Source organism: Jatropha curcas, chromosome 10 (genome assembly GCF_041381405.1).
Source record: "Jatropha curcas cultivar XTBG-Jc1 chromosome 10, XTBG_Jcur_1.0, whole genome shotgun sequence".
Lineage (NCBI taxonomy): Eukaryota > Viridiplantae > Streptophyta > Magnoliopsida > Malpighiales > Euphorbiaceae > Jatropha > Jatropha curcas.
In genome coordinates, this window is record NC_143160.1 from 18,759,520 (window position 1) to 18,784,771 (window position 25,252).

Consider the following 25,252-nt stretch of genomic DNA (forward strand, 5'->3'; position numbering starts at 1 on the left):
TGCAACTAAGGAAAAAAAAAAGAAAGAAAAAGAGCCGGCCAACAGAAGAGAGTGACGATGATGTGAGATTCTTTCATCAATATAAATAGGCATGCAAGGGCTAATCATCCATCTTCAATCATTCTGCCGTCCAAAAAATAAATAAATAAATAAACAAATGTCCTGCATTGAATTCGCGTTTTCTAACACAAATGTCCAATAAAGATGCATTGTTAGATATCCATTTTAATGGAACAATGCTTTCCATTCCTGTGAACAATTTAAACAAAAATCAAATATTTCAAACCTTTGCATCCAAACTTAATATTATTCTTTTTAGATAACATCCTTCGGATAGGTAAAGCGTCTCTTAAATTACTGTTATCAATTTATCATCATACTCATTTTTGTATTTTAATCTAACTCTGCTTTCCATTCAATTCTTTTGCCAGTAAAGTTGTTAGTAAACAATTGTTTTGATTTACCCATCCTGCCAGATTCTTCAATGTTGCAGTTGTGGATGTTCTGAACCTGACGACAACTATTGGAATAAAAGTACATTCTTTTCCGATCTGACCATCTTCCTTGCGTACTCTGATCCGACAATTCTCTTCAGCTAAGGCATCCCAGCATAATAAACAAATATATTAAATACAATGAATCTGAGAGAAGCAAAAATGAATAAATGACGAGTTCACCGATATCAGTCTAAGAACTTGAGGAAATGGCAGGCAGAGAGAGTCAAACACTCAGATAGCGTTTGAAATAAATCTGTGGAATATATTTTCTTTCACATGAATTTCATTAAAAAAATTCATTTGCAAATAAGTTATTGTATGTAAATTTATCATTGAATTCATTTTAAATATATAGCTTTATTAGCTTGTATCTAGAACCTTTAACTTTAGCGGCTTATACCCTTGTTAAGTTTGGAGTTCCATTTGCAAATTTTATTTATTCCATTAGAATTTGATTCAGACAACCAATTCGATAGAAACAAAAAGGAAAGAATTGTAAGTGCATTTTTATTTACAAGCACTAGTTTTGAAAATATAGACTCTGTAAAAGAATTCTACAAAATGTGGAACTTGTTTCAACCAGAAAATCTTTAAATGTCAGGTTTCATGGTTCTCTAATACTACCTCTGTTCCTAAATGCTTGTCACATTTGAAAAAAAATACTATGTTCCAAAATATTTATCAAATTTGTGGTTTCAAGAAGTAATAATTTTTTTTTTCATGTTTACCCTTTGTATGTGACCAACAATTACTGTTTCAATTTCTCAAAAATTTGGTGTTTGGACATACTAAATTAAGGATAATATAGTCAATTTATTCAATAATTTATTGTAACTTAGACAAATTTAATGGTTTTCTTAAGGGACGTAAAATTCCAAACGTGACAAGTATTTAGGAATTGAGGTAGTAATGAATACAAATTTTTTCAAGATTTTATTGAACAGTCTCTAATAGCATGTTGCTTAATTTCTTACTGAAGAACATAAGCTCTGGTCTATTCTCCATCATAATTAGTCACTCGTACATATGCGTGCACACATGCAGGTACACATGCGGGCACACACACATCAATTAGAATTAAGTTATACCAGCAAAAGTTAAAACTTGTTTCCACACAGCTCGGTAATTTCTGTAACTCACATTTTTGCAAAACAACTGCTGGATCTATCACATCTAGAACAATCATATATCTAAAGGTTTGCAATATTGAGCTTTTTACTAAATATGATTCTAAGCAAAATCGTTGCATAATGTGTGAAATACTCATCCATATCTGTTTGACCTGAAATATGGAATGAATGACGCACAAAAATATAGCAGTATACAATTGGTAGCAAAATATACTGAGAACAAGTTGCCTACGCTGGGTGGATTAGGTAAATCTTTTAATTTAGGGAAAATTGATCCAAGCTAGAGACATTAATTCTAGTTTTTACTATTCTGAATGAAAAGGAATGAGGTTAACTCAATAACTGGGAGTTATTCGTAGAAGCTTTAACATTTAAGCTTTTGTGATAATACAAGTGCTTATGAAAGGTATGGTATGCTTGAGGTTTTATGAGGATTGGTATTGTAAAGGTTTTACCATTTAATACCAATGATTATTGCTTGCGTAAATGTATTCTCCTGTCGAAAATAAGTGTTTGCTCTGCACATACATAGACTTTCGTCAACTTGAATAATGTGCAAATGTATGCTATTTACTTTCTTATAATTGACTCAAACTCTAATTTTGCAACATAAAAAGACAAATCAATACATAAATTTAGATTATACGAAAGTTTGGGAGGTATAAGCTACTAGTTTCAATCCAATCCCAAGCATGCTATGGAAAAGAAGAAAGAGAAAGAAGCTTTTACCCGAAGCAGATCGAATTGAGAAAAAAGCACAGTGCATGTCATGTTTTGGGCCCCTTCAAGCATGTTAACCACCTACATGCAGTAGAAAGATTCCAGGTAAAACAGGAGTTCCATAACATCAAGAAAGAAAATGACAGCGAAACCCATATCTTTTTGATAGCTTTGCCGGCACTCACCTCAGGGTAGAACTCCTTTCTCTCAGGAAGAGAATAGATTATCAAACTTTGAATGCCGCGAATCTACTCATCAGAATATAGAAAAGAGTGACAGTTACATGATATCTAATTACTGATTTAAATATCTGGAAACAATATTCTTGTATGAGAAGACAAATTGAACCAGCTGTTAGAGGTGTAACAAAAGTAACAAGAAATTTAATAAAGGAATCAGGTCAAGAGAACCTTATATCTGGAGCTGAAATGTCTTCTCTCAGTATAAAGCAAAATCTTCTTCTTTCCTTCAAAAAACCAAACTCGTGCACGAGATATATCCTCCGGTTTAGTGTAGCTAAAGAAAAAAGCTAAAAGTATTACTACGATGCTGTGGGAATTTACATCTTAGCAAGACTAATGGTTTTCTAGAAAAATGTCCTTTGTTCGCAAAAATAGAGCCTAATGAGAGAGAGAGAGAGAGAGAGAGAGAGAGAGAGAGGGGGGGGGGGGCACCTAGCATAGATTTTAATTGTACCAAATCTTTAAAGATGCTCCATTGCATCCTAAATCTAACAAATCATTTACAATTCTACCCAACATATAAAAATAGAAAACAAATTTATTTTAATACTAATTTAAGTATTTTATTCTTCTTCTTCACTAGCATTCCATTTCGCTCTCCCTCTCTGAATTTGTGATCAATAAAGTTTTTATCATTGTATCTGATACGGATCGAATCAAAGAATGAGATATAAATTCGCCTCTATGGCACCCCTCGTTTATAATGAAACGGAAACACCAATAATCGAGATTAATCGCTCTATGGCACCCCACGTTTATAAGGAAACGGTAACACCAATAATCAAGCAAAGAACAAGATAAACGCCACAAAAGAGTTGATAAGTTTACCTTAATTCTTGATGCAATTAGAGGAAGCAATCTCTCACTATCACTCTAAGCAAAGGAGAACAAGCAAAGCTTGAACAAATGAAGTTTATCAATGTCAAAAGTTGTTGTTTACAAAGAAGATGAGAATATTTATACTAAAACCTAAACATATTAGGTTAACTTATGGAATAGACCCATTAACAAAAGGCCCATACAAAAATAACAAAGAACTAAGCTAAATAAAGCATAAAAACATAGAAACACGATTAAGTCAGTGGGTTGCACGGTCTGGGGCGTGCTAATTGGCACGGGCGTGCGCTGTAGCACGGGCACTGTAGCACATGTTTAAACCTTATCAAATTTCTCAATCAAGTAAACAAGAATTTGTAAATAAATTAAAAGATCAATTGAGTAAACTTGAGGTTCATTCAGCAACTGATCAACATGTAGCTCCTGACACTACTGAAGCCTCTAGAAATATAAACACTATAGAAGAAAACACCAACTCTGATGACAGTGAACCTGACTCAGAAAATGCTAAACAATTTGAGTTAAATCCTATAAATCATCATCGAGAAATAGTAAATAGGGCACCAGACTTAGGCATTATTGATAAACCTAACACTATATCTCAATTTAAATATAATGCTTCAACAATCTATGAATGGAACATAGATGGTTTAAGTGAATATAATATATTAAGTATTTTGCAACAAATGACCATGGCTGCAAATGCTTATAAAACACAGTCAATTATTTCTGATAAAGCTATTGCAGAAATCCTCATTGCTGGATTTACTGGACAACTTAAAGGTTGGTGGGACTATCATCTCACTGAACAACATCTAGAAATTTTAAATTCAATTCAAGTCAATGATGAAGGTGAACCTATATATGATGAAAATGGTGAAGTAATTCAGGATGCTGTGTCATCTTTAATTCTCACTATTTCACTTCATTTTATTGGGGATCCATCTCACTTAAAAGATAAAAATGCAGAATTACTTAGTAATTTAAAATGTAAACACTTAGGTAATTTTCAAGAATATAAAACTACTTTTCTAACTAGGTTAATGTTAAGGGAAGACTCTAATCAAAGCTTTTGGAAAGAAAAGTTTTTGGCTAGACTCCCTTATTTCTTAGGAGAAAAAGTTAGGAACAATATTAAACAACAATATGGTCAACCTATACCATACAATAAATTAACTTATGGTCAATTAATTAGTATAATTCAAAAAGAAGGTTTGCAGATTTGTCATGACTTAAAACTTCAAAGAACAATAAAATATGAAATGCAGAAAACTAAAAAAAAATTAGGATCATTTTGTAAACAATTTGATTATAGTGTAAAATCTCCACAGAAATGTGATGGACAATGCTTGCGAACACATAAATCTAAAAAACAATATAAAAATAAATATCATAAAAGACAATACAGGTCTACACCTAGTCAAGATAAATTTTATTCTAAAGAAAAATATAAACCCCATAGGAAGTCTAAAAGAAAGCAACAAGCTAAAAATTCCAATAAAACCTCTTATAAAGATTTAACTTGTTATAATTGTGGTAAAAAGGGACATACTTCAAAATTTTGTAAATTTAATAAAAAGTTAAATGAATTACATTTAGATGAAGAAGTGTTAAATAAAATCCACGAATTATATTTACGAATTTAATAAAAAGTTAAATGAATTACATTTACGAATTATAAACCTAATAACACCATATTCAGTTAAAGAGGATTGTATTAAATTTAAAATAAGAAATAGTACAGTTAAGTTAGAATTCACTGAAAAACCTAAGAAGAAGCAATTAAATCTCTTAAAAGCTCATTCAATTAAAATATTAGAGATCAATTCTTTAATTAAATCTAGAGAAGAAGATTTAAAAGATGCAAGAAATAATATGTGTTTAAACAAAATTAAACAACAATTAGAGACTGAAGAAATACAAGATAAAATCACAACATTAAAAGAATCTATGGAAAAGGAATTATGTGCCGATCATCCACATGCTTTTTGGGATCGTAAACAACACATAGTAGATTTACCATATGAAAAAGATTTTGATGAAAAAACTATTAAAACTAAAGCTAGACCAATTCAGATGAATCCTGAATTGATAGAGCATTGTAAAAATGAAATTCAGGATTTACTCAATAAAAAATTAATGTCTAAATCTAGAAGCCCATGGTCTTGTGCAGCTTTTTATGTCAATAAAAATGCTGAAATAGAACGAGGTGTTTCTAGATTAGTAATAAATTATAAACCATTAAATACAGCTTTAAAATGGATAAGATATCCAATTCCCAATAAAAAAGATCTTCTAAAAAATGTATATAAAGCAAATATTTTCAGTAAATTTGATATGAAATCTGGATATTGGCAGATTCAAATTGATCCTAAGGATAGATATAAAACTGCATTTACAGTTCCATTTGGTCAATATGAATGGAATGTAATGCCTTTTGGACTAAAAAATGCTCCTTCTGAATTTCAGAGGATTATGAATGATATTTTTAATCCTTATTCTAAATTTTGTATTGTATATATTAATGATGTACTTATTTTTAATACAACTCTTCATGAACATTTCACACACTTAAAAACATTTTGTATGGTAATTCGGCAAAATGGTTTGGCCTTAAGTAAAACTAAAATGGACTTGTTTAAAACTAAAATCAGATTTTTGGGTCATTATATTGAGCAAGGTAAAATTCAACCCATAGAAAGAACCCTGGTATTTGGAGAAAAATTTCCATATGAAATTACTAATAAACTCCAATTACAAAGGTTTCTTGGTTGTTTAAATTATGTCATTGATTTTTATCCTAATCTAAATTGCATGATAAAACCATTGCATGATAGATTATGTAAAAATCCTCATCCTTGGACGGAAAAGCATACTCAATTAGTTCAAAAGATAAAATCTTTAGTAAAAGAAATACCTTATTTATATATTCCTAATCCTACAGCATTTAAAATTGTTGAAACTGATGCTTCAGATATAGGATATGGTGGTATTTTAAAGCAACAACTTGATAATAAAGAGCGTATAATCCAATATACTTCAGGACATTGGACTCCCGCTCAAGTTAATTATTCTACTATTAAAAAGGAAATTTTAAGTATAGTCATTTGTATAAACAAATTCCAATCTGATCTTTTAAATCAAAAATTTTTATTACGTATCGACTGCAAATCTGCTAAAGATGTTTTACAAAAAGATGTTCAAAATCTTGCCTCTAAACAAATTTTTGCACGAAAGCAAGCATTATTAAGTATTTTTGATTTTGATATTGAATTCATTCCTAGTAATAAAAACAATATTCCAGACTTTCTTACTCGTGAATTCTTACAGAACAATGGGCAAGAAAAAGGATAAGGGAAAAGCCATTAAAGAAGAATCCGACTCACCCACTAAAGCTCTTTCTGAGCATTCTGAAGACCTCACTAAAACCCCAGCCTTAAACACTAAAACCTCTAAAGATCTTCAAAAATGGATTGAATAACTTAGTCAATCTCCTGAAGTTTTAAAAGCGTTGCAAGGTATAGCATCTTCTTCCACAGAGGATGCAGGTATGTCTTCTAAACTTAAAACGATCGTGCCCGTTCATGGTACGGCTAGTCTGTCTCAAACGGTAGACAGTAAAGACTTATCAAATCCGTTGATGGCTGTGGATTTGCCAAAAATCCAGTATACTCCTCAAAGTATACATAAATGGTTTGTTAAAAATATTTTTGATTATGAAATTGAGATCGAGGATGGGTATAATAATATTAATCCTTGGTCAATTTTAAAACATTATTACCCTGAGGATTGGTATTTTACTCCAAATGATCTTTCAAAACCTCAGGAATATTATCATAATATCTTACTTGATATTGACTCTGTAAAAATTAAACATAATTTTGATCCTAAAAATAAATCTATTATTTTGTACTCTTCCATAAAAATCCAAAGAGTCATTCATCCTAAAGATTGGCCTGCTCCATCCCTTTATACTCCAGTAAAATTCAAAGTTTTATATAAGCATGTGCATAGTACTACTTATAATTATTTTGACTATAAAGAAGCATGGGAAAAAGTTTTCTATATTCAAAATCCCACTGCTACTCATTCGTGGTTAATTTATTTTGATCAGTCTTTTCGTACTGATTTAAAGATTCCAAACTGGTTTAAAAAATGGTGGCAAACAAGGGGTTTATCCAATGATATTCTCCCTCCTCCTCTCATCTCTTTATATCAGTACTTTAAAGCCCATTATAAAACTAGACCTGAAGAAGCCCATATTCCATCCTTAATGTACTATTGTATGGCCTTCTTTACGCCCTGGGTATATCAATGGTATTTGGACACTCAGTATGCCATAGGAACTCAAATTCCTATGTTGGTAAAACGACACAAGATTAAATGGTGGGGCTCTTTCAAGAACTCTACCACTGAACTTAAAATCGATCAATGGATTAGAACTAAACTTTCTGGTACACCTGCATTAACCTATGCTACAACTCTTGCTTTAAAGGATCAACCTACATTTGGAATCCAAAAAGCACAGTGTCAAGCCAGGTTAGCAGCGGCTAAAACACCTGATGAGTATAAAAGAATTTGCCAGGAAATGTTCCAGCAGCTTTCCACAGGTTCAGATTCTCCAATAAAACCCTCATCAAGTAAACCGCCAGCAGTCTCTTCAGATAAATCGTCATCCAAACCCAGTCTTAAAGGCAAAGCCAAATGGGCGGACATGGCGTCCTCATCTTCGTCAACATCATCATCTTCCCTTGTTTCAAGTAAAGATAGCAATGATGATATTCTTCAATCAATAATAGTAAAAAGTAAAACTGACAAAAAAGAAAAAGGAAAAGCAAAGTTAAAACAAAAAAGCAAAGTGAAAAGAAAAGAAAAGAAAAAGGAGGACACTTCGTCCTCATCTGATTAAAAGGCAGAAGGAACCTTATTCCTTCACGTGTCTCTACAGTAAAAGGCAAGCTCCAATGGCCAACCAAGCATTATTTCTCTACAGTAAAATTCCGTGGTAAACAGAGTAATGTGCATCAACAGTAAAAAATAAACAGTCTACAGGAAAGAAGATTCTTTGTTTTTTCTTTATAAAGGGAGCCTCTCCCCTTGTGAAGGCATAAGTTTAATTTTAGTTATAACCATAATCCCTCTCTCCTTCTTCGCTCCTAGTTCTAGCTGTAAGAGTTCAAGTTGGAGAAAGTCTAAATCTAAAACTCTTGTAAGTTTTAAATCTTGTATTTATATTTTGTAAATAAATAAAGTTTGTATTTTATCTTAAACTGCTACGAATAAACTGCTACGAATATAAGTCCGTGTTTACGGCACCTTTCTCTTCTCCCTCCACAATCTGACTTAATTCTGGGGATCCCAAGTTAAGGTTGCAGGAACCCTAAACCTTTGTGCTAAATTGTTGATTAAATTTGTCATAAGTATGCTCTGTGGATGCAGCTTAGTTTGATCTTCCACATCAGAAATATTGTGTAAACTGTATGTTAATTCTGAAGTAAAATCATACTTAATGAATTATATAAGTATTCATATAAACCCAATTAATCATAGTATTTTAGTTCACAGTTATAATTTATATATATATATATATATATATATATATATTGTGGATTTAGCACTTTTTAATTGATTTGGTGACTACATATGTTGATACATCCTAGTACGAATCGTATTATCTTTTGTTGATTTTATATTATTATTATTATTATTATTATTATTATTATAAATTATTAAGATATCTTTTGTATTTATGGTTAAAAAATTTAAAACTACCGAATTTTAAACTGAATTTCAATGGAATGATATGAAATAAAATTTTAAATTCCAAAAAACATTTGGAGTAGAATGAATTGCAATTTCAAATTTCAAAATATTTTGGAACCGAATTGGAATGAAAGTCATTCCATTCCATACCATCCAAATTACAACCCTACTTTCAATAATAATAATCCAATCGGCTTTTCATTTATCATTGGTTGTTTTGTGTTTATTTTGTTTTGTTGTTCTTTAACACACAATACTCTTTTTCTCTCTAAAAACACCTCTTTCTATCTGTGGGTTTTGAGTTTTGAGTTCTTTTTCTCTTTCTTGAGCTTGGCATCTAAGATAAAGACCAGAGGACCCTTATTCAAGTTCTTTTCCATACTTGGGTTTTTGAGGTATACAGTGACTGTTAGAGAGAGAGAGTGAGAGAGACGGAGATAAAATAGATCCTCTACACTATCAATCTGATGAAGAAGAGAGGCTCTCATACCTGATACATGCAATACTAGCAACAATACAAATAGTAAATACGAGTGACATTTTTGTGTTTCCATACTCAGCTTTTCTTTTTTTACTAAATTGCCAAAAAAAGTATATGGGTCTGCAATGTTTTTGGGGCCTTTTCAATCTTTTAGGTGTTTTTTTCTATTTTGGTGGATGATTGACTTTGTATATGGCACTTTTCTATGCAAAATAAGGGAGGAAATAATCATGTAATTTGTCTCTTGGGTGCCATTTTTGTTCTTGTGATGTTGCTATTCAAGGAAGAAAAGGACAGGAACTGGTTATATTTTTTTCCCTAGTATGTTTTTGAACTATGTAATTTGTATTTTTTTTTTTTTATGTCAAACAAGCTATTTTACTGGAGAAAGAAAAGTTAGAGGCGCTATGTTTAGATTATAGTGGAATCTTCACGATTGGGCTTCACACGCCACTCAAAGTTTTTTGCCCTTCTTCACCCGCCAGCGCATGCGGGCGCGTCCGGCCATCTCTTGTCACCGGCTCTCAGTTTCCAGCATCGATTCTGCCAGTACAGTGCAACCCAGTGTGTTGCGTCGGCCCTCTTTGACTTTTGTGGTGTTTTTTATGCTGCACCTTTGCTGTCACCTTGCCGGGTACAGTCTGAATTTGTGAATTTATATTGCGCTGCTGCCTATTTGCTATTCTGCTATGATTGGCAGCAGCAGCAATTGAGGAATCAGTAGACTTAGAAGAACGGTATCTAGAGAGCTCAGCATACTCCGCAGCAGAAATTGCTACAATGTTCTCCGAAGAAGTAACTGCAGAATCCTGAGTGGCCATATTTGCCCTTGGGGGCTTATTTAGTAGTTTCTTACAACACCGTTTAGTGTGACCAGGTTCATGGCAATAACGGCAGATAAGAATGCTTGCCTCCTGATTAATTGGTCCATTACTACGGTTATGTCCTCCTCTTCCTCTGTTTCCTGGCTGTCTAACTATTTGATTACGACTCACAAGGGCACTATTATCATAAGGGGAAGGGGTATGAGAACCTTCAGTACATAGTAATCTAGCAAAAGTCTCCTGAAGAGAGGTAACGTCACTGCCTGAAAGAACCTGTGATTTGGCAGTTTCAAAAGTCGGAGCAAGACCTGCAAGAAAACTCATTACAGCCATTTGTTCTCGCCGAGTCTGTTGAACCTTAATATCGGGGCTAAATGGCAATAAAACATTAAGTTCCTCGTAAATCTTCTTAAATTCCATGAAATAAGTTGTGAGGGGCTTATCTTGCTGGTCGGCCCGATAAAATCCTTTGCAGACCTCATACATACGAGAAAGATTACATTTTCCAGAGTACAAAAATTCAAGATAATCCATCAGTTCCTTAACAAACTCACAATGATTAATTAAACCAATTACCTCAGTGTCAATCGAATTCCGAAACTGTAAAAATAATCGATCATCCTCTCTAAGCCAGATTTGCCTAGCAACTCCTTCAGGTGGATCATTGGTCAAGTGGCCATCCTTATCCAAACTACGAAAATATATACGAACTGTTTTACTCCATGCCAAAAAATTGGAGCCGGTAAGTTTGTATTCCGTTATTTTATTCAGTAATGGCACCACATCAGTGATGACAGGTTTCGATTCGAAAGTCCCCGGTGGAGTAGTCGTCATGATTTGGCTTGTGTTGGTGCTCTCTCTCCTCTCGAGGTTCATTGTCGTTTGGGTCATCCTTCATTGACTACTTTAAAGAAGTTGTGTCCGCAGTTTCAGTCTTTATCGATTTTAGAATGTGAATCTTGTCAATTTGCCAAACATCATCGTTTACCTTTAGTTCCTCGAGTCAATAAACGGGCTTCATCCCCTTTTGAGTTAGTTCATTCTGATGTTTGGGGTCCATTTCCTGTTATTTCTAAAATTGGCTTTCGATATTTCGTAACTTTTGTGGATGATTATTCTCGTGTTACTTGGTTATTTTTAATGAAAAATCGTTTTGAGATGTTCTCTATTTTCTGTTCCTTTTGTGCTGAGATTAAAAAATCAATTTAATACCTCTGTTCACACATTGCAAAGTGACAATGCTAAAGAATATCTATCTAGTTCCTTCCAATCTTATATGTCACAGAATGGTATTCTGCATCAAACATCTTGTGTTGATACTCCTTCTTAGAATGGGGTTGCAAAAAGAAAAAATCGACATCTTTTTGAGGTTGCTAGGGCACTCCTATTTCAAGTGAAGGTCCCTAAACATTTTTGGGCGAATGCTGTCTCTACTGCATGTTTTTTGATTAATCGCATGCCTTCTTCTGTGCTTAATGGTGCAATTCCTTATAGTGTCTTGTTTCCTTCTAAACTTTTATTCCCTATTGAACCTTGTATTTTTGGTTGTACTTGTTTTGTTCGTGATGTTCGTCCACAGGTTTCCAAATTAGATCCAAAATCCCTTCGTTGTATTTTCCTTGGGTATTCTCGGCATCAAAAGGGATATCATTGTTTCTCTCCCGATCTTGACCATTATCTTATTTCTGTCGATATAACATTTTTTGAGAATACTCCATTTTTTCCTTCTCCTATATATAAAAGTGAGGGGGAGGATGATGAGCTTTTAGTCTACGCTATCCAGCAATTTCCTAGCTCTCCTGCTCCTACTCTTGTTCCTGTTCCCGAACTTGCACTGCTCCCGCTACAGCGTCTGACCCTCCTATTCCCCCTCCTGCACCAGCATCTGTCCACCCTCGTTTTGAACAGGTCTATTCCAAGAGACCAGGAACTCTTGACTCACTTACCCTATCTACCGCTTCAACAGAAGATCCGGTTCCCTCCACTCAACCTAAGCCTGTGCCATCCACTGCTCCGTCAGACCTTGACCTTCCCATTGCTCTTCGAAAAGGTAAACGCACGTGTACCTATCCTATTTCTTCTTTTGTTAGTTATGATCATCTTTCTCCTTCATCTCGTCGTTTTGTAAGTAACCTAGACTCTGTCTCTATCCCTAAAACTGTTGTCCAAGCTTTGTCCCATCCTGGTTGGTGTGCAGCAATGAAAGAGGATATGACTGCCTTAGATACTAATGGTTCTTGGGATCTTGTGCCTCTCCCGACAGGTAAGAAAGCTATTGGTTGTAAATGGTCAAAGTTAAAATGAATCCTGATGGATCTGTTGCCCGTCTTAAGGCTTGATTAGTTGCTAAGGGCTATTCTCAGATTTATGGCCTTGATTACTCTGATACTTTTTCTCCTGTGGCCAAATTGTCTTTTGTTCGCTTGTTTATTTCTTTAGCAGCTACTTTTGACTGGCCTTTACATCAGCTGGATGTTAAGAATGTCTTTCTTCATGGGGATCTTCAGGAGGAAGTTTACATGGAGCAACCACCAGGCTTTGTTGCTCAGGGGGAGTTGGGTAAAGTGTGTAAACTTCGAAAATCTCTTTCTGGCCTAAAACAGAGTCCTCGAGCTTGGTTTGGTAGATTTTGCAATGTGGTTCACCAATTTGGCATGCAGAAAAGTACTTCTGATCATTCTGTATTTTTCAAAAGTACTAACACTGGCTTGATTCTACTTGTGGTTTATGTTGATGACATTGTTATTACAGGGGGTGATTATGCAGGCATTACATCACTCAAGTCATTCCTCCAGACTCAGTTCCAGACAAAAGACTTAGGATTGTTAAAGTATTTTTTGGGTACAGAAGTATCTAGGTGTAAGAGAGGCATCTTCTTATCTTAAAGGAAGTATGTCCTTGACTTACTAAAGGAAACTAGAAAGTTGGGTGCCAAGCCATGCAGTACTCCAATGACTCCTAATTTGCAACTTTCAATTGATGGTAAGCTATTTGATGATCCTGAGATGTATAGAAGATTGGTGGGCAAACTGAATTATCTTACGATAACACGTCCAGATATTGCTTACTCTGTAAGCGTCTTAAGCCAGTTTATGTCTTCTCCTACTGTTATTCATTGGGAAGCTTTAGGACAAATTTTGTGCTATTTGAAAGGTAATCCAGGTCATGGCCTCCTTTACAGTAATCATGGGCATTTGGACATTGAGTGTTTTTCGGATAATGATTGGGCAGGTTCGAAGGTTGATAGAAGATCAACTTCAAGATATTGTGTCTTTGTGGGTGGAAACTTGATATCGTGGAGGAGCAAGAAACAAAACGTAGTCTCACGATCGAGTGCTGAATCAGAATATCTAGCTATGGCGCAATCTACTTGTGAGACAATTTGGATTCGTCAATTCTTAGAGGAAACTGGCTTCCAGTCGTCCTTGCCTGCAAAGTTATGATGTATAATCAAGCTACTCTTCACATTGCATCAAATCCAGTATTCCATGAACGAACAAAACATATCGAGATTGATTGTCATTTCATTCGTGAAAAGATACAATAGGGTGTTATCTCAACAGGGCATGTTAAAACAAGTGAACAGTTAGGAGATATCTTTACAAAAGCTCTAAATGGACCTCGACTTAACTATCTGTGTAACAAGTTGGGCATGATTAACATCTATGCTCCAACTTGAGGGGGAGTGTTAAGGACTAGTTGTAAATAGAGTTCTGTTAGGAGTTAGATTCCTAATAGGTTTATAGTATGTTGTATATGTATATATATGTGACCCTATTGATGAAAACAATACAACAATAATTTTCCACATTCTTCTACATTAAGAAGAGGGTAGAAAATTAGAGAAAAGAAAGAGTAGAGAAGAAAGAGATAATTATGGAAGATAGGGAAAATAAAGAAGAAAGAGAAGAGGCTATACAACTTTTTATATAGATCCCATGCTGCAGCTAATGTAGTTACAACTATATTCAAAACAGATTCAAGAATCACAATTAAATCCTAAACTCATAATATTTTTACAAAAATCAAAATTGGAACTTACAATTATATCAATATATATTTTATATTATTGATGAATTTTTTTTTCCAATTTTTTGAAGTTATTATATATTTTTTAATATTTTTTTATTTTTACGCCTCACCTCACTGAGGCTAGCGCCTAGGCTCCAGCAGCCCTTTGTGCCTTAGCGCACCTTGCGCCTTTAATTACTATGAATAGTTACCACTCGAGTAAACCTTGTATACACCATTCAGCAATGTGAATTCCAGTGCGTTAGCAAGCAACTGAAGCACTATTGCTAATTAAATTGTAGTTTCCACAAATTTTATGACACATGCAAGCATAAAGAACAAACATGGTTTTACATCCCTAATGATCATGCTGAACCCCAATTAAGCAAAGGCATTTAGAATATTGGATAGGGAACTATATCAATATTCATTTTATGAAAACTTGAGTCAACCCAACTAAGTCTTATTTCCACCATCCCCCAACACTTCTCAGAAACATCCAAAACATATCAATGACAGCGAGAGAGAGAGAGAGAGAGAGAGAGAGAGAGAGAGAGAGAGAGAGAGAGAGAGAGAGAGAGAGAGAGAGAGAGAGAGAGAGAGAGAGAGAGAGAGAGAGAGAGAGAACAGAGTAAGTGACAGCCATAATCCTTAAAAAAACAAATCTAACAACAAAGGATATCATACCAAAATAGAAAACATATCAACACGGAATAGTTTTACAGCATACAAACTGAATAAACTATTAAGCAAATCCAGTGTAGAACCAGATGTAGTGAACAGATTGATCTGCAGAAAATTTAAGCAAAACGAAAAGAAAAGGACAGACCACGGGTATCAGAAATTTCAACAGAAAGAAGAGCTTCTTGAAATAGCTTGTCTATGTACGTAGTGTCGGAATAACAAGTCCAAATATGGTAGGAAAAAGCTCTGCATTGGAAGGACAGAGTGAGGGAGATATAGGTGGAAAAGCCACATAAACCTGAATACCCAATGCCAGGTTTCAGGTTGGGTATGATGTCAAGTCCACAATTGTGGCCCCTTATAAGGGCCCAAATGCATAACATTTAGTAATTCTCCCATGTAAGGGAAACAAGCAAGATGATGAGGAAACTTATTCCAGTTTAAGTGTCAAAAAACAAGAAAAAAAAGAAGGTATTGCAGTATAAAATTGAAATACATCCAATCTCAGCAGACCCCTGAATCAGATAATGCAAAGAAAAATCATGAGTGTTTAATGACTCAAACTTATTAATCCAACAGAGAACACTCATATGAAATGTAAATAGGCCCCTTATGAGTGAAAATAAAGTGTTTTCAACTTCAAACCAAGCTGGTAATAGACGTAGTTTGAGAACTCATCACAAATACAAAACAAAAGTAATACCTTGTAACTTTGAGGTGTTAGTTGTATTAGCCTCCTAACAAACCGATGTGCTATACTCCTGAATGGCAAAAGGATCAAAACCTGTAATTCAGCATTAAATAAGTTTTACTGAGTACACATATAATATTGAAAATAGAGAATAGAGGGACTAAAACATCAACCAAATAGGTTGACACCTCTAGTTACAGTTACGCAACCAGAAAAGGCAAACAATCCGATAGACTCAGGTTTTGACCTCAATAACAGAAAAGATGTAATAAACCCAAAATATGGAACTCAATCACCATGAATAATAACATGCTTCAATAGAATCAGGTTTTGACCTCAATAACAGAAAAGATGTAATAAACTCAACATATGGAACAGCTCAAGTACCATGAATAATAACATGCTTTAGTAATGTGAACAATACAACAACAACAACAACCAAGTCTTAGTCGCAAACTATTTAGGGTCAGTTATATGAATCCTTTGTTTCCGATCCGCTTTGATCAAATTAATATCAATGCAACGGAAGTATAAGTCAGGAAAATTTTTGAAATACTTTTTGTAGAAAAAGAATTTTTGAAGGGGAATTTTAAAATCATTTGATATATTAATAAATAGAACAATGTATAAAATAGGCAACAACAACTAATTAGTGTCCGCTATACTAGAAAATTCGAAACTTTTACTCCTCCAACTTATAATGATGCAAGTATTCTGATTTAAGAAAGAGTGACAGCTGACAAGAAAACAGGAGGACAAAGTTCAAGCATTTAATTCTTTTTGATAGATGATGCATTTCTTCATTTAAGCAACTAGGGTGAGAAAAATTATTTCATGGAAGAACATCAAATGGTAAATCATTAATTAAAATTATCAATGGCTGATCCAAGGCTAAGTGTTCCTAGAAGCTGCTGACTTTCTGGTTCTTAATCCTATAACTCAGCTATTTTCAGGACAGGCCAAAGAGAACCACAAAGAAGTGCAACAGATGTAAAATAATATGAATATAACCATATTTGAGAAAATATCAAACAGTTAATACAACAGAATATAAGTATATGGTCTGCACTTCCAGATGTCTTCCCACAAAGGGGTGTATGCATTCTGTATTCACATCCAAATATATGATTAGTAGCAGATACAAGAAGTCTAGCTTTAGAATTCTTTAAAATTTCCGTGAAGAAAAATATTTCCTTTTCATATTGCACTCCCGCAGTGCACAGTGACTTGAAAGTTATTAACTCACTTTCTTATCAAAAATAAATCAACCAATAAAAAAATGAAAACTAAAAGTTCCATAACACTATCCAACCATTAAATCGAGAATATCAAAATTCCAAATAAATTTGCAGAAACAATAAACTAAACAGAAAAGAAATAATAAGGGCCCGTGAGATTGAAATAATATGCAAATATGTGAATATATATGGCTTGTATATGCAAATGGTTAATCAATGGTAGTCGAGAAACCTGATATTGCAACGGAAAAGCTTTAAAATACTATGAGAAACCTCACTTAGCTTAGCAGGCAGTCGGAGGAAATAGTTAAGCTGTACCTTTGGACGAGTAAACCCATGATCACGGAGACCATCAACAGTCAGTAATTTATCATCAGCACCCTCTTGATGTTTGGCCACTTTCAAATCATTCTTTTTTATAAGATCTCTAGTCCTGAATATGTGATTCAACTGCATGATTTTTCATTTTATTCAGTATATGAGAGTAAAAGACATTCAGATTCATCAGAAAGAAATTCCACATTGAATCAAAGGGCATGAACACTTACAGAATGCATAATATAAGCATCCAAGATACTTGAGTCTTCTTGATGGCCTTTGAGATAAAATGGTTTCTTATTGGAATGCAGTATATCCCTGTAACTGTTACCTAGTAAAAAAAGGCACAATTTACTCACTTAACCACAAATGTATACAAGCAATCAAGACGTAGTAAAGTCGGATCATAATTCTCTTCACTGTGAGCAAAGGCCACAAAGCAAGCTAATGAGGCAGCTACAAATGCACCAGAAGTAAGCAGAGTTCCAACAGACAAACAAAAACAAAGTAGCAGCTTCACAGTACAATATTTTAGAAGTGGCTTCTTGATTTGCTGATTTCTGTTTCTAACTTTTGTGAGACAAAATCACCCTTAATATTATATTTAATCCAAAACCTGGTAATATGTTGCAACGTTTTGTGCTTTTGTATGGATGTTGTGCACATTATGGGATTGGATATGATTGATAGGAAGAGTAATAGATTACATCATAGGTATAGTGAAAATTGTCTGAGTGAACTTGGAAAATTTTAGTTGTTACATGTATTACAATGCAATGGTATAGCATGTATCATTTGGATGATGAGTAAAACACAATTGTGTTGGTCTAACAATAGAAGCTTGACATACAGATATTTGCCTACATGAATTAGGATTTCACTATGATCTATCATCTATGCATGTTCAAGTCTTGAGTTAGAAATCCAACTATGATTTACAATAACAATGACAACTAAGTCCTAATCCAAACCAGTTGGGTTCAGCTATATGAGTCATTTGTTTCCATTTGTTAAGGATTAGTTGTAAATAGAACTCTATTAGGAGTTGTAAATAGAACTCTATTAGGATTTAGATTTCTAATAGGTTTATAGTATCTTATATATGTATATATATGTGTCCCTATTGATGAATCAAACATAAGAAAATATTTTTCCCATTAAATTTACATGGTATCAGAGCCTGGTTCCGATCCAGGGACCTGTGGGTTATGGTTCCCCAATATCCTGAAGTTGATCTTCTATCAACCTTCGAACCTGCCCAATCCGCATCTGAAAAACATTCAATGTTCAAATGCCTATGATTACTGTAAAGCAGGCCACGACCTAGATTACCTTTCAAGTAGCACAAAATCTGTCCTAAAGCTTCCCAATGGATAACAGTAGGAGAAGACATAAACTGGCTTAAGACGCTCACAGAGTAAGAAACAAAATGTAGTCTCATGATCAAGTGCTGAATCAGAATATCGAGCTATGGCAAAATCTGCTTGTGAGTTAATTTGGATTCGACAGTTGTAGAGGAAATTGGCTTCAAGTCATCCTTGCCTGCAAAGTTATGGTGTGATAATCAAGCTGCTCTTCACATTGCATCAAATCCAGTATTCCATGAACGAACAAAACATATGGAGATTAATTGTCATTTCATTCATGAAAAGATACAACATGGTGTTATCTCTACAGGACACATTAAAACAAGTTAGGAGATATCTTTATAAAAGCTCTAAATGGACCTCAGGTTAACTATCTTTGTAACAAGTTGGGCATGATTGATATCTATGCTCCAACTTGAGGGAGAGTGTTAAGGATTAGTTGTAAATAGAACTCTATTAGGAGTTGTAAATAGAACTCTATTAGGAGTTAGATTTCTAATAGGTTTATAGTATCTTGTATGTGTATATATATGTGTCCCTATTGATGAATCAAACATAAGAAAATATTTTTCCCCATTAAATTTACACCATTCCATCTTATTCATAACAATAGAGGAAAAGTTATTCTCATATGGAATATGCGATAAGTTACTTTCTTCTGATTTATTATTGATTACAATCTTCTAGGTTTGGAATTCATAATCCTAGTGGCGGTAGGATTCATTATTTAGTCTATAAATATGGATGTAACTAGTTTTTCCTTTTTTCTTTTTGGCTTTGGATAATGGAGCTTTGACTATTTTAATTTGGTTGAGGCCCAAGCATCCAGTTTCTCTTTCCCTCTTTTTATCTTCTTTGCCCTGTTGCCACAGTATCTCTTGATACTGTTTGCAACTCCCACTAGCCTCTAATTTCTTTATTTGACTTTTTCTATGGCTTAATTTCCTAACAATAAACTCCCAATCATTAATCAGAACTCTAAAGAATAAATTACGCAAGATTGCCCACTACAAAAGTACTTCTAGGCAAGCACCTTAGTCTTTGCCACACCACCAAGATGGTCTCCAAGTTTGGGAAGTCCATTTTAAAAATAATATCCTGAGAGGAATAAAAAATTAATGAAGTTTCCATCCTATGACATATGGAGTTAGATGCAACACCATTTTGGGTAAGATGTGCCCCTTCTCTAAAGTGGGATATCCAAAAGGACAGTGTGATGTGTAGGAATCTAGAGCAAGGGCCAATTCTATCCTTTTCTTTGTTAATCCTTTAACCAGTCAAAGAAGCCCTAAATTCTAAGGGATTTTTTACTTACAGAAATAATGAGTGCTTTCAAAAAAAAATTCTGCAGAGAATGAGAAATCGAGATCATGTTCATGCTGTACAATGTTCTAAAATAAAAGGTAGAAAACAGTTTTCTAAGTTTCCGAATTTAAAGAAGACATTGGAAAACAAGTTGGGGACGTTTTCCAAAATTTTCTTTAATAAAAAAATGGCTGCTTTCCAAAAATTTTATAATTAAAACAGACATACTACAAGCACCGATATATATAAATATATAAACTTACAGAGAGAAAAGAAAAATCTCTGCTTTGATGAATGAAAATCATTGCCTCCAGATGTCTTGTAAGCATCCAGCCAGTGCTTATACAATCTTTGCTTGAGACCATAATTAGGTGTGGTATTATCATCCTGCATAAAAATAAATAAACAAAACATGAACATGAAAAAATAATGAAATAAATGAACATTTGCCAATTAAAAAATTGCAATATCTATAAAGCCAGCTCCAAAATGAAAACACTGGACAAGGTTTTTTAGGGAGACCCCCAACTAACATGAACTTTGGATTATCTTGCATTTCCCATGGCTTAACTTGCAATGCACGAGATTTCTTGGACTATCCTAATTTCAGCATAATCATGTGAACTCTATTTAACAGACTTCAACAAGAGTTATGATGTGGGTTAAGCGAGAGAGAGAGAGAGAGAGAGAGAGATGTTCCATGCTAATTGTACATTCACTTCCTTTTTTCGCTTATCACTTCCTGATCTCAGGAAATAAATATTTACAAAGGCATTCTTTGAAAGTTTAAACAAAGACAGAAGACCTCAGAATCCATATCTAAGCAAAAAAGATATATAAGATAGATACATGGAGAATACCTTTAGAAAACACTTCCCTGTCCCTTCCCACTTGCAATTTGGCATGTCAAATGCAGGCACATCCCATTTGTATTCCCATTTTTTGTTTGATAGGTTATCAACCTCTTCTTCTGATAACTTGTAGCTCAAGTGTTCATGAAAAGAACTGCATAAAGAATACACATTACTCTACATTACGCAAGAAAACTGTGCACTATTTTAATTCATAATAACCAAAGACAAAAGCAAATATGCAAGAAATACAATCAAAATAATTCTACTTTAAAGAGGTATTTTACATGTCAAACAAAATGATGGAATAAATAAACAGGTAGTGGACCTTGAATTTGTCCTTATTTACATCTCAACAAAATCATGTTTACCCCCTTGCAGAATCATACATCGACATGAATGCATATTGGTTCCTCTCTAACTTAAACCCACAATGGAACTGCCATCCCTCCTTATTGGCCTGTCCCTCTACCTGATGCAGTTATGAAAACCAAAAGTACAGATTTTAACATGTTCACTCAATTCTAACTAAAGACAATATAATTGATTATTATAGTTCTAGTGCAACATATCCATGAAATGGAAAATGAATAACCACTCCCCCACTAGTCTCGCACATGCAAATGACAAACTAATATTTTTTTACCCCATCACAATTTTTGTACTGTTGGAGTTCAAGGATGCCAGCTCTCACAGACTCCAGAGGAGAGAGAGTGAGAAAAATAAACAAAAGTTTTCCAAACACTCTGGAAATGATTCTTAAATGATAAATACCAATCACAGAACAGTCCATGGTTCCCAAAAGGTTCGCTTTGAAAAACCTTGAATTTATGTAAGAATACACAAGTGATAAGATCAAAGGTTCTCCAAGTTGAGAAAGCAATATCTACTATGGTGAGACCCATTTTCCTTTGCTTGGGATTCTAGAATCAACTCTCAAAGTTCTGGGTTATTCTGCCTTCTCCTAGAGGGGAAATTCGCCTGGATAGCAAAGCTGCACACCAGATCTATACAATGCAAGATAGGCATTTATGTTCATCTAAGATGATAATTTATCTCCGCAGAGAAGTAAATCACCTTTCAATATTGTGATGTGTGAATTTCTAACATATCTACAATATCAATCTCAAGACATGATTGAAATAAAAATTAAACAATAAAAGAACACATTAAGAGCAAAATCATCAAAGGGTACCTTGTAGACAATGATGCCTTGACAATAGTTTGGGCATCAACACCCAAGTTTTGCTCTTGATCTGTGTCAGATTCCTCTACATCATCCTCTGATTCAGCATCTTCATTATTGTCCACAATGCTAACTGTGCTAGTCTCATGCAGTTTGCTTTCTATTACATGACTTCTTGAGAATTCATTACCAGTTCCTATAAGCCAACACAAATAACCCAAAGGCAGACATTTCAGAATGAAACCACAATTGGAAATAGAGCAATATAACTTATATTGGAAATGTGTAACCAGAATCCATCCTTCATGCACAGAATAAATGAGTAACAGAGAAGAACAAATTCAATGAATTAAAAGAAAAGTCCAGAAGAGTGCATAAATTCTTTTAACAAATTATAACATGACATTCTGTCGTTCTACCATTGATTAATTATTCCATACAAACCCTCGAAATGGTAGAATAACAGCATCATTTAAGCATATGGCAATTTCATAAGCCCCAAATGCATGACATTTTTTTGACAGACTTTATATAGTCTTATTCTATTTTAGGAATACATTTTTGTCTTCTGAAATTCCCAAGCATCTTATTGAGAGTAGATCCACAGCACCAAAGCATGAGTAGCTTCTTTATTCTCTATTGAAATATCATGATTCTATTTCTTTTTAAAAAAAAAATTAAAAAAAAAAAAAAGATGCAGCAGAGAATGTTAGATTGCCAGCGAGTTAGATAGGCCAATCTGATAGTGAGATTGGTTTCTTCCTCAGTAACAAATGACTTGCTAGCAAATGAGTTAGTCTACATAATCAATTCTTCAATGACCCAGATTAAGCATTAATAAATTTGAGACGAAATGCAGACTAAGGCAGTCTGCCTGTACAGTTTGACCTTGGCAAAAACTCACTCATGAAGTTTAATGGACTCGCTTATATATTTCCATCAAGCTTTTAAAAATGCTTCTTAAGCAACTTGAATGCAAGCTCCCTATCCTGCAAAGCATTGATTGACATAGGACAGATTGCAGGTTAAAATTCCAGGAAAGCTTTTGAGGGACGTTGGTCAGCTGCGCAATGATATAGGATCCTGCATTGACACCCTACCTTTGTAACATATTCCTAAATCTTCCACCTTACAAAAAGCCACCTAGAAGTCAGTTACAGTCAATTTCCTTTAGCTTCCATGCTTAAGCAACAACCTGACAAAGCTATCTTATGGTTTAGAAGCTCATATTTTTCAGTTTTCTATTTAGAAGTCCAAGTTCTTATATTAATCTATAAACAAGCAAGTAATCCTTCATTAGAAGAAGATAAACTCTCAGAAGTTTTGAAAAATTCATGAATCTTTGGGATTATTGCATATAATTTTAACCTTAAATGAGAAGTTAGTGACTTCCTATATTTAAACCTTAAATAAACTAAAAATCCTAAATCATTTATCTAATTTGCCAAGTGAGTTCTATACTATTTAGGTTTGAAATTTGTCCCTTTTAATCTCTTTGGAGTAAAATCAAATAAGATCTTTTTAGAAAGAATAAATAAAAAATAAGGGATGCAAAATTGACAAATGCTAATAAGAAACGTTGCATCGAGTGAAAAACAGCTGCAGTTGATTATATGGACTAGTGACCAACCCCCTTCAACAAATATATTACAACAGAATAGAAATGATAGTTACAGCAACAATAACAATAACATTAATATTCAATAAGCTAGTATAATATATGAGTAAAATAACAAATTAAAACCAATAAGACTTTTCAAGATTAAGATTTATGAAAAACCACAAATTTATTTTACCTTCTCCACAAAAATCTTCTTCCTCAGACACACAAGGAGATATAGAGTCGTCTTCTTCTTTAAAGTCACTCCTACCTTCTTCTTCTTCTCCTTCTTCTACTTCTTCTTCTTCTTCTCTTCTTCTATTTTTCAATTAAAGGATATACTCATTTATTGTTCATAAATTTCTCAAAACTATTTAGTAATAAAGAACACAAATCATCCTCAATTCAACAAAAAGCTAGCCCATGGGAGGTTATTAATATTATACCAGTTGTTCTGTTCAACCTTTTAAAATGTGTCCAAAAGAAGGGGAAAAAAACAGTGTTTAAATCATACATTCTTGCCTATCTTGCTTCTAGGAGACATGGCTTAGGTTTCAAGTTCGAAACCCTTGCCTCAATTTTTCTCACATTCATATCAACTGAGCCAGACCCAATTTTCTGACTATTACAAATATTTATACATATTTGTTAAATTTTTAAACTTAGACTGCTTAGACTGCGACAAAGACAAGATGCACTTTAGACAAGAAAAACACTACAAAATAGGGCATTTGCCTCTTCTTGTAAACATCAGGTGGAGTGTTGTTGCATGATTTCAGTGTTGTTAGCAAGATATCATACATTGAAGACTCATTTTCAACAACTTCTCCAGGAGCAGTATCTCCATCAGATAAATCCCCTGTATTAAAAAAAAGTTTAGATAACAATGGCAAATCATAGGGCTCTCGGTAACGACTTTGGGCATGGCCAGCTCCCATAGTGTGACAGGCGGTGTGTACAAGGTCCGGGAACGAATTCACCGCCGTATGGCTGACCAGCAAGCTGAATAGTGGGCAGATTTAGGTGAGAGGCGGTGGCTGTGGTGGTGGTTTGGAAGAGAAATTGATGTACCAGGGAGTTAAGAGACTAAACATTGCAAAGGGGTTTATCTAGGCATGGCCACCGGTTCGGTTCTAACCGGAACCAAACCGCACGGTAAATGAATCAAAACCGAACCAAAACCGGCGATTCATAATTTTGAACCAGAACCGGCAGTTCAAGGACCGGTTAAGGTTCATGTGAATGTTAAAATATGAACCGGAACCGGCAATTAACTGGCGGTTCCAGTCCGGTTCGAACCGGATGCACAAAAAAATTGTAGCTTAAAATTTTTATAAAAAAATTTATATCACTTGATTTGATTGTAGTTGATTTGATTTATGGCGAAGAGAAGTATAATGGTACATAAGTGTCACGACCCGTTTCCGTGGGTCGGACCGACACTAGGGCCCAGGTAAGCTTAAAGCCCCCGAGGCCCGTGGTAAGCCTAAAACACTAGAATCTATTA

General features: G+C 34.2%; 1 protein-coding gene across 6 annotated transcripts; it reads right to left on the reverse strand.

The window, feature by feature from the left end:
- Positions 1 to 146: 146 nt before the first annotated feature.
- Positions 147 to 24,819, reverse strand: LOC119369075 (protein NUCLEOLAR FACTOR 1-like). Of its 6 annotated transcripts, none has more exons than XM_089726712.1 (12): positions 24,481 to 24,819; positions 23,942 to 24,063; positions 22,155 to 22,341; positions 20,969 to 21,113; positions 20,372 to 20,495; positions 17,667 to 17,767; positions 17,437 to 17,568; positions 15,893 to 15,973; positions 2,533 to 2,595; positions 2,357 to 2,428; positions 2,083 to 2,145; positions 147 to 595 (listed from the first exon to the last, which is right to left on the reverse strand). In XM_089726712.1, the coding sequence occupies exons 1-11, from the start codon at positions 24,681 to 24,683 to the stop codon at positions 2,086 to 2,088; spliced, it is 1,290 nt and encodes a 429-aa protein (XP_089582838.1). In that variant the 5' UTR covers positions 24,684 to 24,819; the 3' UTR covers positions 147 to 595; positions 2,083 to 2,085. The 6 variants fall into 6 exon arrangements, 3 of the variants coding, with proteins under 3 accessions (XP_089582838.1, XP_089582839.1, XP_089582837.1); XR_016322897.1 differs by lacking the exons at positions 147 to 595; positions 2,083 to 2,145 and adding exons at positions 2,758 to 2,863; positions 7,986 to 8,171 and having other exon boundaries at positions 2,356 to 2,428; XR_016322899.1 differs by lacking the exons at positions 147 to 595; positions 2,083 to 2,145 and adding exons at positions 2,758 to 2,863; positions 7,986 to 8,176 and having other exon boundaries at positions 2,356 to 2,428.
- Between the last annotated feature and the right edge of the window lie 433 nt (positions 24,820 to 25,252).

Excerpts from the sequence above, each read along its gene's own strand:
- LOC119369075 (XM_089726711.1), bottom strand. The coding sequence starts at position 24,683 with ATGGGAGCTGGCCATGCCCAAAGTCGTTACCGAGAGCCCTATGATTTG. Across the intron at positions 2,596-15,892 it reads TAACACCTCAAAGTTACAAG|ATTCGCGGCATTCAAAGTTT; the intron begins GTATTACTTTTG and ends TCTGATGAGTAG. Across the intron at positions 596-2,356 it reads CTCAATTCGATCTGCTTCGG|CTGAAGAGAATTGTCGGATC; the intron begins GTAAAAGCTTCT and ends GGGATGCCTTAG.